At 48.2% G+C, this 15,577-nt stretch overlaps 1 protein-coding gene across 5 annotated transcripts in view; it reads right to left on the minus strand.

The window, feature by feature from the left end:
- Positions 1-15,577, minus strand: part of SEMA5B (semaphorin 5B) — a 121,191-nt gene that overhangs the window by 23,834 nt on the left and 81,780 nt on the right. For all 5 annotated transcript variants that reach the window (XM_004036183.5, XM_055383810.2, XM_055383812.2 and 2 more), the window contains exons 4-5: positions 12,118-12,217; positions 8,108-8,153 (exon numbers count right to left, since the gene is read on the minus strand). In XM_004036183.5, the coding sequence (XP_004036231.3) occupies positions 8,108-8,153; positions 12,118-12,217 (146 nt within the window). The remainder of the gene's footprint in view (positions 1-8,107; positions 8,154-12,117; positions 12,218-15,577) is intronic.

Genomic DNA, 15,577 nt, shown 5'->3' on the forward strand with positions numbered 1-15,577 from the left:
TCTTACACATCCCTCTCAATATGATTTTTTTTTTTTTTTTTTTTTTTTTTGGAGAGAAGGTCTTGCTCTGTCCCCCAGGCTGGAGTACGGTGACACAATCATGGCTCACTGCAGCCTCAACCTCCTGGGTGTTAGTCCAAACTGCACCATTTTAAGCTTCCCCACTATTTTGCAACCCTTGGTCAAAGTGAAACATTTCCCAGGCATTTGGGCTGTGAGAAACATCCTTCTTAATCACCTGACCACAAGGTAGACAAAAGCCCAACTAAAGAAATATCCCTATCATATCTCGCTGGGCAAAGGTCCAAGGAACACTATGATGACATCCCACGGGAATAAGGGCCAGAACTGCCTCATCATGGGAACATCTTATCAATATCCCACTGGGCAGCAAGCCATACTGCCCAGACCCCTCCCACCCATACCTATAAGTACCCCTAGCCTGTAAGCAGTGGTGGGCTCTGGCATTAGGCTAGTTTCCCACTTGTATAGGTTTTATGCTGGACATAGAGCCTGCATTTGCTGTTGAGCCACCCTCTTGCTGTGTGTGTGTCTTTCTTTAACCTTCACCTTCCCTTCAAAACCTAACACTGAGCTCAGGTGATCCTCTTGCCTCAGCCTTCCAAGTAGCTGGGAACACAAATGCACACCACCACACTTGGCTAGTTTTTAAAATTATCTGTACACACAGGGTCTTGCTGTGTTGCCCAGACTTGTCTTATACTCTTGGTCTCAAGTCATCTGCTCCCCTCGGCCTCCCAAAGTGCTGGGATTATAGGTGTAAGCCACCGTGCCTGGCCTCAATATGATTTTCTTACTGCATGCACAAATGATTCAGATAATCTGTGAGTTCCCATCCTCTTCCTCATCCCCCAACCTTCATCCTCCTGCCTAGTGTTCTGGCTGCTCTCGAGGCCTCCTGCTTGACGGTTAGCCTGGGACTTACCTTCTTTCCTCTCCTGCTTTCTGAATCCCATGTTTCCCTCTTTCTTGATTTATTCGCTTATTTTGGTGGAACACATCTTCAGTATCTTCCTAGGAAAAGGAACATGGTAGATCAATTTTTCAAATTCTTGCATGTCTGATTTATTCTCTCTTCATACTTGATTGGTAGTTTTGATGCCAAATTCTAGGCTGAAAATAATTTTCACTTGGAATTTTAAAGGCATTTATTCCTCCATTGTCTTCTAGGTTCCAGCATTGCTATTGAGGAGTCTGATGACATTTTCTTTTTCTTTTTTTCTTTAGGCTCTGGAAACTTTTAGGATCTTCTCCTTAACAACAGTGTCCTGAATTTCACACTGATGTGCCTTAGGACGGGTCTCTTTTGGGAACTCAGTCAACCTTTTAGCATTGAAGACTCATTCTCTGTTTTGGCAAATTTTCTTACATTAGTTCATCCTTAATTTCTTCCTCACCTTTTCCTCTGTTCTCTTTTTGGAACTCTTAATATTCCAATCCACTGTTGGCCTTTGTGCATTGATCCTCTAGTTTTCTGATATTTCTCTCCTATGTTTCATTTCTTTTTTGTTGTTCTGGTAGGTTTTTCTTCAACATTATTTTCTAATCCTTCAATTCAATGTTTATTTTCCCTATCACATTTTAAATTTCCATATTTTAAGTTTATTGTTTTATAAACAAAATATTTTGTATCTCTCAGAAGATACTAATTGGTTGTTTATCATTAATTGATTTTTTTTTCTTTGAGACAGACTTTTGCTCTGTTGCCCAGGCTGGAGTGCAGTGGCATGATCTCTGCTCACTGCAACTTTTGCCACCCAGGTTCAAGTGATTCTCCTGCCTCGGCCTCCTGAGTAGCTGGGATTACAGGTGCCGGCCACCACGCCCGGCTAATTTTTTGTATTTTTAGTAAAGACAGGGTTTCACCATGTTGGCCAGGCTGGTCTTGAACTCCTGACCTCAGGTGATCCACCCACCTTGGCCTCCCAAAGTGCTGGGATTACAGGCGTGAGCCACCCTGCCCAGCCAATTTTTTTTTAAATTATGTCTCTCATTGTTTCTGTTTCTGACAGTGTTTCTCATTCCATTTGCTTGTTTTGGCCTTCTCTTTCACTTTAGAGGTTTTCCTCAAATGTCTAGTGATTTCTGTCTATTTGTTCATACCTAAAAATAAATTACTAACCACTTCCCCCAGAAAGGAACCAGGGCTTCTTGGAGAAATGGCTGATTCCAGATCTGGGGCAGCAAATGCACAAGATAAGGCTGGAACTTTCTGTCACATCGGACAGCAAGGACGTAATCAAAGACGACTAGGGTGGGTCTAAAGGACCTGGGAGCCAACATGAAGAGGTCCCCGCTGGTGAAAGATGGGGTAGTCATGAAAGATAACTGCAATGGATTGAAAGACATCAACAATGTTTATATCCACGAGTCTGTGTTGAACATAATAATGAAAGACAAATTAATTGATCACCATTGAAAGATACTAGCAAACCAGCTCATTATTTGAAAACTGGTAAATAAAGATGGAATATCAAATATTTATCCTGCTTTTCCTATATGACTACATCATTGGGTCATCGTGTAGTAGATGAGGAAAAGGTTTTTTCTCTTTTTCTTTTGTTTTTTGAGACAGAGTTTCACTCTTGTCGCCCAGGCTGGAGTGGCAGTGGTATGATTTCAGCTCGCTGAAACCTCCGCCTCCCAGTGATTCTCCTGCCTCAGTCTCCCAAGTAGCTGGGATTACAGGTGCACGCCACCACACCCGGCTAATTTTGTACTTTTAGTAGAGACAGAGTTTCACCATGCTGGCCAGGCTGGTCTCGAACTCCTGGTCTCAGGTGATCCACCCGCCTCGGCCTCCCAAAGTGCTGGGATTACAGGCGTGAGCCACCGCGCCCGGCCCAAAAAGTTTGTTTTTATAGAAGTAGCCCAGCTAATTGACTGTAATACCTAAAGAATTAAAGGATCTAGAAAAAGATCATCACTGATTACTAACATCAAAAGAGAGAAAATCAGACACTATGTACCTCCTAAAGAAAGGACACAAGAACACCGATGAAGTAATCTTGCCAGAATCTAAATTGAATGAAGTTTTTAGCTCTAACAATCAATGTACAGGTGATACAGGGAAGAGAGCAACATGTTCAGTCATGCCACCTGCATTACAATCAGCAAAATCCAGGCTATGGGAAACTCTATAGGACAAGTGACCAGGTTTCTTCAATAAAAAATTGCACAATAAAAAATTGCACAGAGAGAAATATTGTTTTAAAGAGACATATCAACAAATTGCAGCATATTTGAATCCTGATTCAAATAACCAAAATTATTTTAAAATTTTATAAGACAAGTAGGGAAATGTAAACATTAACTGGACATTTAGTGATATGAAGTTATTAACTTTGGGCCACTTAAATAAAAAGAATCCCAGCCTGGTATGGTGGCTTATACCTGTAATCCCAGCACTTTGGGAGGCTGAGGCAGGAGGACAGCTTGAGGCCAAGAGTTGGAGGCTGCAGTGAGTAATGATTGTGCCACTAGCCTTAGTGACAGAGTCAGACCCACCTCAAAAAAAAAAAAAAAAGAATCCCTATTTTTTAGAAATGCATACTGAAATATTTATGGATGTTATGATATGTCTGAGATTTGCTTCAGGACAGGGACATGGGGGGATGTATGTAGATGAAAGATGATTGACCATGAGCTGATAATTGTTAAAGTGCTATTGAGTACACGGGGTTCATGTACAATTCTCTTTGCTTTTGTGTGTGTATGAAATTACGTGATAAAAAAAGCATCTTTGTTTGTTTGCTTTAAGAGTAAAGTACTAAGCAGCTCACTGGGAACTCCATGGGAGGTCTCATAGAGACTGGTGGGCTTCTTGTAGGGTGCTGGGTGAGGAGCCTTTTTCACTGGGAGGCCCTCTATGTCATATTCTAAAAGTCTGGTCTCTGTAGTCATTGAGTTTTTCCAGCAAAGACTCCCTTAGTCTCCTGCCTGGAAGTGGGGCTGGGGGAGCAGGGGGTGGGAGGAGGAAGTAGACTTTCGTTTGATCACACCCCATCAGTGCCCTTTAGGAATCTCTGAATATGGAGACTTTCCAGTTGAATCTTTGGAGAAAGGGTCTTGATTCCTTTATTGGAGGGAGGGAGAAGATGGAAGAAGGGATTGCTGTTCAGGATGGGACAGGAGACCTGGGTCCCAACCCTTTAATTTAGAGAATTTCAATCAATCCTCCCTTTCATCCTTGTACCTCATCCTCACATCACACAATATGTGACACCCAATTTTGGGGCCCTTCTGAGGAGTCAGCTGCCTGCCCACTGCATCCCTTCTGCAAGCTGACCTGCTCTATCCACTTTTTTTTCTTTATCTTTCTTTCTTTCTTTTCTTTCTTTCTTTTTTTTTTTTTTTTTTCTTTTTTTTTGACAGATTCTCGCTTTGTTGCCCAGGCTGGGGTGCAGTGGCGCGATACCTGCTCACTGCAACCTCCGCCTCTTGGGTTCATGTGATTCCCGAGTAGCCTCAGCCTCCCGAGTAGCTGGGATTACAGGTACCCACCACCATGCCCAGCTAATTTTTGTATTTTTGTAGAGATGGGGTTTCACCAGGTTGGCCAGGCTGGTCTTGAACTTCTGACCTCAGGTGATCCGCCTGCCTTGGGCTCCCAAAGTGCTGGGATTAGAGGAGTGAGCCACTGTGCCCAGCCTCTATCCACTTTCCATTGCCCCAGAATGCATAATCTCTTCTTCACTGACATCTTTTTCATTCTCTCTGTTGTTGTGAATGTGCACCCTTTAAAATTTCTCACTCTTTTTAGTGGAGTTTTGTGAAGGGGTGGAGAGAGACGTGTCTGATCAATCTGGAACACAGAGTGCTTTAAACAAGGGCTGTCCCAGAAATTCCAGGATGATCTCTAGTAACAGTAGCTGTGTGGTTTTCATGCTGTGAGAGGAAGCAGGCGACACCCAGGGACGTGGATCATCTCCGTGTAAACTCAGCAACTCCCACGGACACTTGGGGGCCAGGGACAATGGCTGAATGTCAACGCATCTTTGGAGCATTAAGTCCACTGCTCTGTGGAGTTTCAACTTCAAACCACTCCAGGGCTGCCAGATTTGAGCTTGGAGGACGTGGAGATAAACTGGAAGAGAGCTCAGGCATTGCCCTCCATGTCTGCCCAGGCCCGAACAAAGCCCCATTATGCGTCCTGATGCATATGCGCAGAACAGTCCTCGTTTCTGCCTCGCAGGATATCTGGCAAACCAAGATCATAAATCTGTTGCAATTAGGCCTCCAGCCAGGTCGTCCCATGGAACTGTTCTGGCAAAGGTCGCTCACGAGCTCCTAATTGCCAACTCCAAGACAGCTCATCATGCTGGTCCTCTCAGCAGCCCGGGGACGCTGTCAATCACTAGCCTCCTTTTCTGTCCCAGTACCAGTTTATTAAGTTACACTGATAAATAACCACACAGGTGAGCTGATTTGATTTCCCCCACTCCTCCACCCCCAACATACACACTGCCCCATCTGCTCCTAGCTGCACCTCTTCCCTACTTCAGAGCTTGGAGGATTGGGAAGGAGCTGGGCGTTCGATTTTCTTTAAGGAAGAGTGGTTTACATAAATTGTTTAATAGGGGTTAGGTACTTGGAAGTCCCTTAATGGATACTCGTTCGCAAAAACTGTTTACATTTAGATTTTTCTTTACGGAATGTTAATTATTTAAACTATCAATAAAACATTGAGTTTTAAGTTTGCTTAAATCATGCCCTGGGGCCAAGTGGGAGAATCAGTTGGCTCCATAATGGGGAGTTTTAACCCAAGTGTAGCCCCAGGCCACAGGGAGAGTAGAGGAAGCTGGGCGGGGGCACCCTGGCCCAGCCGCCCTTGTCAGCAAAGTGGTACAGATCATTTTTAGCACTTGGTTGCTGGTGACAGCAGACACTGAGAACTGAAAGCTTATAACCAGGGACCCAAAGCTCCCGGAGAGGGCACTGGCAGGGCAACCCCTGAAGTTAGGCTTTGAGAGTTACAAGTCAGGGCTTCCTCACCAGGCCAGACAACAGACAGGAGGACTGGGCACTGAAGACCAGAGGCCAAGGTCTGCTCCAGGGGACAATGGACGGCCCACCCCAACCTCTTGCTTGTTCTCTCCCCTCTGTGGACAGATGGTACACACCAGAGTGGGAACGTGGACATAAAATGTATTTATTCCCTTAGTTCTGTCACAGTGAATCCAGTCTGAAATCCTGAGGTCAGGCCCCTAAGAGACACGCTGGGAAAGGTGGTCAACCAGTTCCTGGTGCTTTGGGGGCTTGTCTGTAGGGCCCTTCAGGGAATGCCGTTGGAGCTGAGACCCTGCTCCAAGCCATAAGATACCTGCCCCAGGCTGACACCAGGTCAACACTGACCTGGATGAACCAAACCCCAGAACTCAGTCATCAAGCGCAGTCTTAACAGCATTGCTTTTATTTCTGTGTATCTATTTCTCTTCCTCCCTTCAGCCACATTACACTCCTAGAAGGCCTTCATCTGCACACCACAGGAACCAAATAAAAACCCAGCTGCCTGGAGCTCAGGGTGGGACCCCTGGGTCCACTTCCTCCCGCCCACTTTGAACCTCCTCTGCACTGGCTTCCCCCAGGCCCTGACCTGCTGGGTTTGGCAACTTGGCTTACTTTCCGGCCAATGGAAACTAGGCTCTGGACTGGCTGCCTGTGACTGAGCTCACAGGCCACAAGATGCTGCTTCTGGGGAACTTCCCCTGCCTTGCTCCAGCCCAGATCCCAGGAATATGCTGCACAGCCCCTCAAGGGAATCGTATATGATCCCTTACGTGCATATTCCTTGCGGCAAGGTACTGGGCCTGATTCACTTTAGAACTCAAATGCCTTGTACCATGCCTAGGATGAGACCTGGCCTTTAGTGGTTATTCAACAAATGTTTATTGGATGGGTGGATGGATGGATGGATGGATGGATGGATGGATGGATGGATGGGCAGGCTGGCTAGTAAAGGTAAGGATAGAAGGATAGATGGACAGACAAATGGATGAATGGCATTTTCTTTCAACTTGCCCTAGTTCCTCCCAACCCTTCCCTTCCAATGGGCACAGATTTTCTGCTTCCTTATACCTCCCCTCTAGCAACCAGCCAAGAGCTGCAATGTCCCTGGGTGTGTGGACCCAGGTGTGGCCAGAATGTCATACCAGCTCCCCAAGAAGGTCTCTCTTGTGGCAGTGAAACTCTATACCAAACAGCCCAGCAAATGATTAAGTTCTAACTTCTGATTAGGTTAGTCACTCATCATATTTTCCTGAAGGCCAGAGACTCTGCATTTCTTATAGTCTCGTGGCCCCCTAGCCATGAGTTCTGGTACACAGTAAGTACTCAATGAATGCTTAATCATTGGGAGACTAGAACATGTCTCCTAGACATGAGAATTGAGGCTCTCCCCTCATTGAAGAAGAAGAGATGGCCTTCCTTTCTCTACAATATTCAGCCTCTGCAAAGATGGTTTGACATCTGTTTCTCAATCTGGGATAAATGTTCTGGATCAAGGAGTCCCATTAAAACGCCTCTCAGAGCACTTAGGGAATTATGCTTGGGAAGTCCTTCTTGGCAGCAGATAATAAATCAATCACAGCTCAAAGAAAATGCTGAGTTAGAATGGGATCTTTCAGACTGGGCTGGGAAAGGAACTAGGAACACCGTTTCCGTGGAGGCCTGAACTCAGAGACCCTCCTGTGGAGCCAGGTTTGGGGACTTAAAAAAACCAACCAACCCAGTTTGCCCAGTATTGTCCCAGTTTTTGCACTGGAAGTTCTGCATTCTCAGTCCCAAACAGGGACAGTTGGTCACCCCAGCCTGGCATTCTTTTCCTCCCTTCCTCATTAGCAGCCTCGCTGCATGATGCAAGAGCCTTGTGTGCCTCTGCGTATATGTGAGCCACACCCTCCCTCCACATACATTGCGGGCAGTGACTCTGATAGCTAGGGTCTGAGTCCATGGCCAGTGAAAAGAACAAGTGGCTCCTGTTTTCAACTTTAGGGGCTGAATTCTGAATGGCGCCACTTGCGTTGCCCTGCCTTGGGCTCTGGAATAGGGGAAATTATAGGAAGGGAAGGGAAGAAAGCAATCGTACCTGAAGAAGAGAGACATTGGCAAGGCTGAGTCTGAAGAGGTAGTTCCTGTGAAAATGGAAACAGACATCCTAAGTGACGTTGGTTCTGCAGGCAGGACCCAGGGAGCAGCCTCCTGGCTTGGGCCTCCTGGGATGCCAGGACTGGGTGCTGATTGCCTAGGGTCAACCCCTAAGGAGAGCTTTACCTCCATTTGCTCACTTAATCTTCACACAACCCTGGGAGGAAATCCAGGAAGCTCCAAGTTACAGATGAGGAAGCAAGGTGGGTAAATGGCCCAAGTCACCAAGATAGTAAGTGAAGGAGTTAGGATTGAAACCCAGACTTTCCTCCAAGTTCCATGCTGTCTCTGCTCCCAGCCAACTCAGCTAGCCCTGGGAGGAACCCCTTGACCCCACCTTTTCCAACCATGGAGGCTGTTAAATGTAAAGCCTCACAGCACTCTTACAGGGATGCAAACAGCCAGCTTCCTCCTACTCTGGCCCTCCACCCTGACTCACCCCTTCTCACACAGGCCAGCCATCTCTCCTGGCTCCACATCCCGGGGTCCTGAGTCCGATTTGTTTGTTCATCTCCTGCAGTCTCTCCAGCAGTCAGTGACTCCAGGTCTGACCTTTCTGTGGCCACCTCTCTGGACCACCCTCTCTCTTCTAACCCAAACGACCCCATCCACCACCTCACCATCCCTCTCCCCACAGTCCAGCCTGCACAGGGCTTCCAGACTTATCTACCTCAAACAGTTTTCACCTTCAGTAATAAAGAGGATACTACTAGTAGTAATAATGATATCAGACACTTATTGAGTATCATAAGTGTCAGCTGCTGCTGAAATTTGTTTGCATGGATGCTGGAGTCAGAAGGCCACCATGCACAGACAGGGAGAATTCCAGCTCAGCCACCTGCCACCTTCTGAGAGTCTCAGTGCCTGCATCTGTACAATGGGGAAGTGAATGGCTATCTTTCTTATTTCACAGGACTGTGGAGACAGAGGAATGGTGTGATGCACATTTAAAGGCTCTGTTCATGCTGAACAGATGCAAAGTCTTGGTTTTCCCCAACAATTTTCTTTCTTTGGTTCTTCTGTCTTCTTTGGGCTATTCCTATTTTGTTTTCTAAACTTTTTAGGAATAAAGACTTTAGAAAGTTCTGGCCTACCTCAGCTGAGGAGGGAAATGAGGGGAAAGGCTGTGGAGTGGGACCGGAAGAGAAAGAGGGCCCCTGCTGAAGGAATCCAGAGCCGGAAGGAGATGCCGCAGGCCAGGAGGCTTCTCTTCCCAGCTCTGGCTCCAGGCCCAGCCCCACTCATCTTCTTTGCTGTCCTGGGGCTGGGCGGGCCTCCCGGGTGACCTTGGCTCCAGGCCTCTGCTGTCCTTCTCCAACCCCCTCCCCAAGTCCTTAGCAGAGCTCTCCCCATCCCACCCTCCTGGCCTGGGAACAGATAAGCTCCAGCTAATGGCTGTGCCCCAGCTGCCTGCTCAGGTAACACAGGCATCTGTTCACAGCTTTAACAAATTAGGGGAGACATTGCATCACTTTATTCATTTTTATCCCATCAAAAATCATTCATCACAACATCGCAGTCAACTCTCCTGGGAGCTGGAATATGAGAACAGAGAGAAATCTCTGTAGCCTGACCCACCCTAAATCCCTTGCGGAACAAGGGAGGGTTATAAATGAATAAAAAATTTCCCTAGCCTGAATTCCAGAGATCCAGGGGTCAAGAAGAAGAGAAGACAATGTCAGGCAGAAGAAAAGGAGGAAGGAAAATGAGCTAGAGACAGGAAAAGAAAGTGGCCAAAGACCCACTACATTGGCTCTAAGAAGCCTAAGGGACCAGGTCTAGAATTGAGTTTCCCTGTCCATCTGAGGGCATAGCCAGGCTCAAGGATGCAGGAAAAAGTGTCCCTCCATCTTTGTGTGGGAAGCCTCCAGACAGAAAACATAACCACCTTCTGGGGAAGCCGCAGAGCGGATGAGGAAGAACAGTGTGACCACAGTCACAGGGTAACGTAACCTCTCTGAGCTTCAGTTTCCTGGTCCATAAAATGGGGGTACATAGAACCCACTTCCTGGGTTCACCCACTTGTGAAGATTCAATGATTTACTGCAGGCATGATTTACTACATGTATTAGATTAAATACGTGTGTGATTTACTACCTTCACTACATGCAGTAACTGACTTACTACATATATGACACATAAAATAGTGCCTGGCACATGGCTGGTGCGGAATAAATGGCAGCTTTTGAAATGCTTTCACAAGGTTCAGATTAGAGTCTTCGGATGCTACCATTTGGGTTTGTTAAAGTACACATGTAAAACGAGTGAAATCAGAATTAGGTTGAAGGATCACATCAAGGCCAGTTTCCTGATTTTAATGTTGTTCTCCAGTTATGCAAGATGTTAGCCTTGGGGGAAACTGGGTGAAGGGTATATGGGATCTCTATTATTTCTTACAACTGTGTGTAAATCGGCAGTCATCTCAAAATAGAGAGTAAAACAATTACTCTCTTTACTGGGAAAATAAAGTCCATCCTCTTGTATAGTTGCATATGGACAGACTCCCTCTGGGGGCACGGTCAAGAACCTCACCACTAGGTGAATCTTCAGTCAGGGGTCCTGCTTGTTTGAGGGGGTGGCCCTGCTTTTCACCATATACTCCTTTGTACCTTTTGAATGTCCTACCATAAGACAAAATAGTTAATTTAAAAATTAAAAAATTAAAAGAAAAATGCTTTCAGGCCCAGCTTCACAGCAGCCCTGTGAGATTGGTGGCACAGAGACTGTAACCCAGACTTTACAGATGAGGAAACTGAGGCTCCAATGTCAAGATCCCCCAGGACAGGAACCCAGCTCATCCACACCTAATCCAGGGCTCTGTTCTTGACTTGCCTCATTTTCATACAGCAAATGAAGGGGTGGAGACACTAAATAAAGCTCCAGGGCAAGGATGGTCAGCTACAGCATGGCCCGGAAGTGCCCAACCCAGTGGCCACCCTCTCCCCAACCCCACACCCACTGAGTCAGAACCTCTGGGCTGCAGAGCTGAAAAGTAGTGCAGTCCCAGGCGATAACACAGACAGACCTGCAGAGAAACTCTAGGCCTGGGTTAAGGAGACCTGGCTGTAGTCCCCGCACCCTGTTGTCATCATGCTATGTGATGCTGGGAAGGTCACCTTCCCCTCTCAGTGCCTCTGCTACCGCCTGTTTAAAATAAGGACGGTTGGATGACACCAGAGATTCTCAAACTTGAGTGTGATCAGGCCACCTGGAAGGGTTGCTAAAACACAGGTTGCCTCTTCCCAGAGTTTCTGACTCAAGAGTCTGAGAAGGACCCAAGAATCTGCATTTCCAACACATTCTCAGGTGCTGCTGGGCCAGAGACTGCACCATGAGAGCTACTGGGGTCGGCCCTCTCTAAGCCCCCTCCCTACCAGAGCCAATGGTCTGTGGTTTCATGAGGAATGAGCTCCTCCTAGTCCACCCAGAAAGTCTCCACAGGTTCCCCCGGAGAGTACTGTCTGTTGATATTGGATCTGAACAGTGGACTAAGAGGTCAGGCCAAAGGCAGGTGAGGTCCTTCGGGAAATGTTCTACCCCTACCCAGCTGTCCCGGGTGCAGGCCGCCGGCTGGCCGGCAGGGGGCCCCTGGGCACCTTCTCTGCATGGAACTCCCAGGGAATTGGCCCAGAAAACCATTCTGACAGCCGGGCAGCGACCAGGCAGGGACCGGGCAGGAGGTGGCCAGCAGGCGTCCCTGCCCTCACTAACTGCCAACCGCAGAGGCCTGCAGCTGGCTGAGATTGCGAGGTCAAGAGTCACCCCCACCCCCACCCAGCCAAAAACACGCTTCCTTCTGTGGGGGGACAGACATCCACAAGGAGAGGGCCCAGCAGAGAGGATGGGGCCCAGCACACGGGTCTGCCCAGGTGAGTTCATGCTGAATCATATTCCCTCTACCCAGCTCCAAGCCCCTGCACTTCCCGCCCCGACCCTTCTGCCCCTTGTTACCTGGCTCCCACAATGAGCTGGTTCCTGGAGGGGTCCAAAGCGAGCTGGGAGAAATCCAGGGCTCCAGGGTAGGTGAAGTTAGAGACCCACGGCTGCAGATCTGGTGGAGGGAGAGGCAACCCTGTGGTTACTGTTGGGCCAGGGGCTCCCAGCTGCATCACAGCAGACCACAGAACAGAAGGGTGAAAGTCAGGGGGAAGTGGGGCAGTGGCACCCGGGAGACCTGGTGCCACCTGCCCACCTCTGTGTGCCCCTAGGGATTTGGGAGTGGGTGTTGTAGTCATTATTCTGCCACACTCCTTAGCTCAGAGGAGGGCACTACCCTCCCTACAGAGGCATGAAGGGATACTTATACTCGCCCTTGACTTCCCCCAGACCTTCACTAGCCACATAAGTACACACTGGCAAATCCTGCCTGTTCTACCTCTACACTGCCTCTGAAATCCATCCACTTTTTTCCCACTGTATCCCACCTACATCCAAGCCACCACCAGCTCTTGTCTGGAGCAGTGCCAACAGCCTCCTAACCAGCCTGGCTTCCAGGCCTGCCCCTCGAGTCCTTTTCCCACAAAGCAACCTGAACGCTTGTTCTCAAATGCAAATGTGGTCATGTCACTCTCCAGCCCAGAACCCATCCATAGCTCCCAGCTACCCCCAGGAAAAGTCCAACTCCTGTGAGGGCCCTTGGGTTCTGGTCCACTGTCCTCCCAAGTCCAGTGCCTGGCACAGTGATTATTTACTGATCCCCTGAAAGAATGATGCTTCACCTTTTATATTCCCTAAACTCTCCACCCCAGCCACACTAAACAAACACTTCACACTTCCCCATATCCATCCCACAAGAGCCTGCAAACCTTTGTGCTTCTGTTCTCCCTTGATGGAACAATTCCTGTTCACCCCCATCCCTACCTCCTCCAAGAAGCCTTCTCAGACTGCTTCAAGCCAGGGTAAAGGGCTCCCATAGTCTTCTACTTTACTGCCACACTGTGTGTCTAGCCTGGTAGTTTGCCCTGGGGACCAAGAAAGACTTTGCTTCCTAGATCTCCAGGCTCAGTCCAGCACCTAGCAGTGTTTGAACCAATATATGAATAATCCTCAATCCCTTCTTGTATGAGGGGAATTGGATTTTCAGACAAGATTCTGCAGAGGTGGGAGGTGCAGAGATTGGGCGGTCAGTGTCCACCCTGCCTCCAAGGAAGGTTGTTCCCAATCAAGGCCTTTCAAAGGGACTGGGTGGGCAGAGAGGAGAACTCACAGCCTCTGGGCGGATGGGGAGTGGTCTGGGAGGGCCTGCTTAGAAAGTGCCAGCTGACTCGCCCGGTTTCCCTCCTGCTGGAGACACACTTCTCCCTTCTTGATTCACAGCCTCCTGATAGCTCTCCCTCAGCCTATGCATGACCCATGGATGGGTGGGAATTGGCCGCAGTAAGGAGAGAGCCATGGAGCAGAGGAACTTTCATGCCGATGGTGGTAAAGATTCAGGGTAATGGGAGGCACTGTGCTTTCTCCCCACAGTGCCTTAGCAACTGACTCACAGAAGGGCCAGGAGAGAGAGAGAGATAGAGAGAGAGGCAGAGAGAGAGAGAATCTGTGTGTGTGTAATCCAAAGGAAATAAATCATTGCTCATTATCCCTCCACTACAGAGTAAAAGCAGCCCTTCATTTCTGCACGACAGGCAAACACTTAATCGCTCCCTGGAGAACTGGAGGTTTTGTGAGTTGGATGTTTTTCAGAAAACTGTGATAGGCATGATTAAAAAAAAGAAGAAGAAAGAAATTCTGCAGCAAAATGAAGCAAACCCCTTGGGCCTGCCTTTGCCCCCAGCAGGTGATTATAGGTTGGTGACTATAGGTTGGCAAGAATTGTCATGTAGTCACGATGGCTTTTGGACAATATAGGATAAGAAGTGGATCTGGAGTCTGGTGGGTTAGGTTTTTAGCTGACCTCTCAGAAATCCTGGATAAATATTATATTACCTTAGAAATGAAACCAAGCATCCTCCTCCTCCAGGAAGCATTCCTGGATTACAACCTCTCCACCCTGATCTTATTTTGCTCCACATTCTCTCTACTCTTTCCATTCCATTCACATTGTATGTTATGGTGTATTTGACCACTCTGAATGTGTTCAAATATTTTCTGTGTGTGTAGGGCAGGGTCTTCCCTGTCCCTATGAGACTGGGTGCTCCCTAACAGCAGCAAGCACCTTAATTCCCTCCTTCCCTTTCAACAAGGGCATTCCAGATGTAGGCAGCTAAATGAGGGAGGAGGTGGCATGACGGGTCTGCAGTAGATACTCCATCTGGGGACTTCCCAGCTCAGTCTTCACTTAGGCCCTTTCTTGGGGAGGAGGGGAAAAGAAGAGGAAACAGGGTAGAAGATGGGATAAAAATGGGGAGGTGGGGGTGGGGGCATGGAGGGTGGTGGCCTCTTCCAGTTTCCGTCCCTCTCCCAGCAGCCCTCACCCACATGGGCAAGGGGGATGGGGGAAGTGGGGAGAGAAGGAGCCGGGCATAGCACAGGGATCCTGGGGGGGCCTTGAGAAGGGAACCAGCCTGCTCGTATTAAACAGGCCAAGGGGACCAGAGGGAAGGCTGTCTTTAAAACACCAAGCACGTTCCGAGCTCCGTGTGCGGCAAAGGCTTTGGACGGTGACTTTAAGAGAAAAAGACATTCTCCATGACGCGCCTGTGATTTTAATTATAGTCAATTCAATTACCCACCTTGTGGATTAACCACCGCCAGTGTTAAGTCCAGGCTGGCTTCTCCTGCTGCCTGGAAAGGTAACACTGGCAAATGAGAGAATATGCAGGCTGAAGAGAAACACAGCTTGGCCCCCCTTAAGAGAAACCCACAGGGGAAAATTTAGCCTTACAAAACAGAAAAACAGCAGTCAGATTCTGTGACTGGCAGCTCCTCTAGGGTATTTAGGGGTTATTCACAGCTCAGTCAGGTGTCAGGGGAGAGGGAAACTCACAGTTACAAGGCTGGCAGCCTACAGATTGGTCAGAAAGGAAGTGTAACATCCTAGGGGGCTTGGAGGCTGGGGTTGGTGCTGTCCTTGATTAGGGCAACTTCTCCTGAACACAGCATCCCCAGAGCACAGTCCTTCGCCCAGCGTGAATTGAGTCCCTACTGTGTGCTCAGCCGTGCTAAGGGATGTGGGAACATAAGAGAACCAGTCCTGGTCCAAGACCAGAACCAGTACCAGCTGGGCTGAGGGACCAAAGGCAGTGACTTTTAACCAACAATACGAGATCATTAGGTACGCAGAGAAAACTCTTGTTCACCTCTGAGGCCCCACAGCATCCGCTTCTGTGCCTGGCACAAAGCAGGGCCCAATAAAAATTCAGCAAACGGATAGGAAAACTCAAAGCTGTCAGAATGGGGAAGGGGAGGGGCGCATTCCTTCATTCTGCAGGAGGATGGGGCGAGAAGTCAGATTCATTCAATGCATACC

Source organism: Gorilla gorilla, chromosome 2, assembly GCF_029281585.2.
Source record: "Gorilla gorilla gorilla isolate KB3781 chromosome 2, NHGRI_mGorGor1-v2.1_pri, whole genome shotgun sequence".
Classification (NCBI taxonomy): Eukaryota; Metazoa; Chordata; class Mammalia; order Primates; family Hominidae; genus Gorilla; species Gorilla gorilla.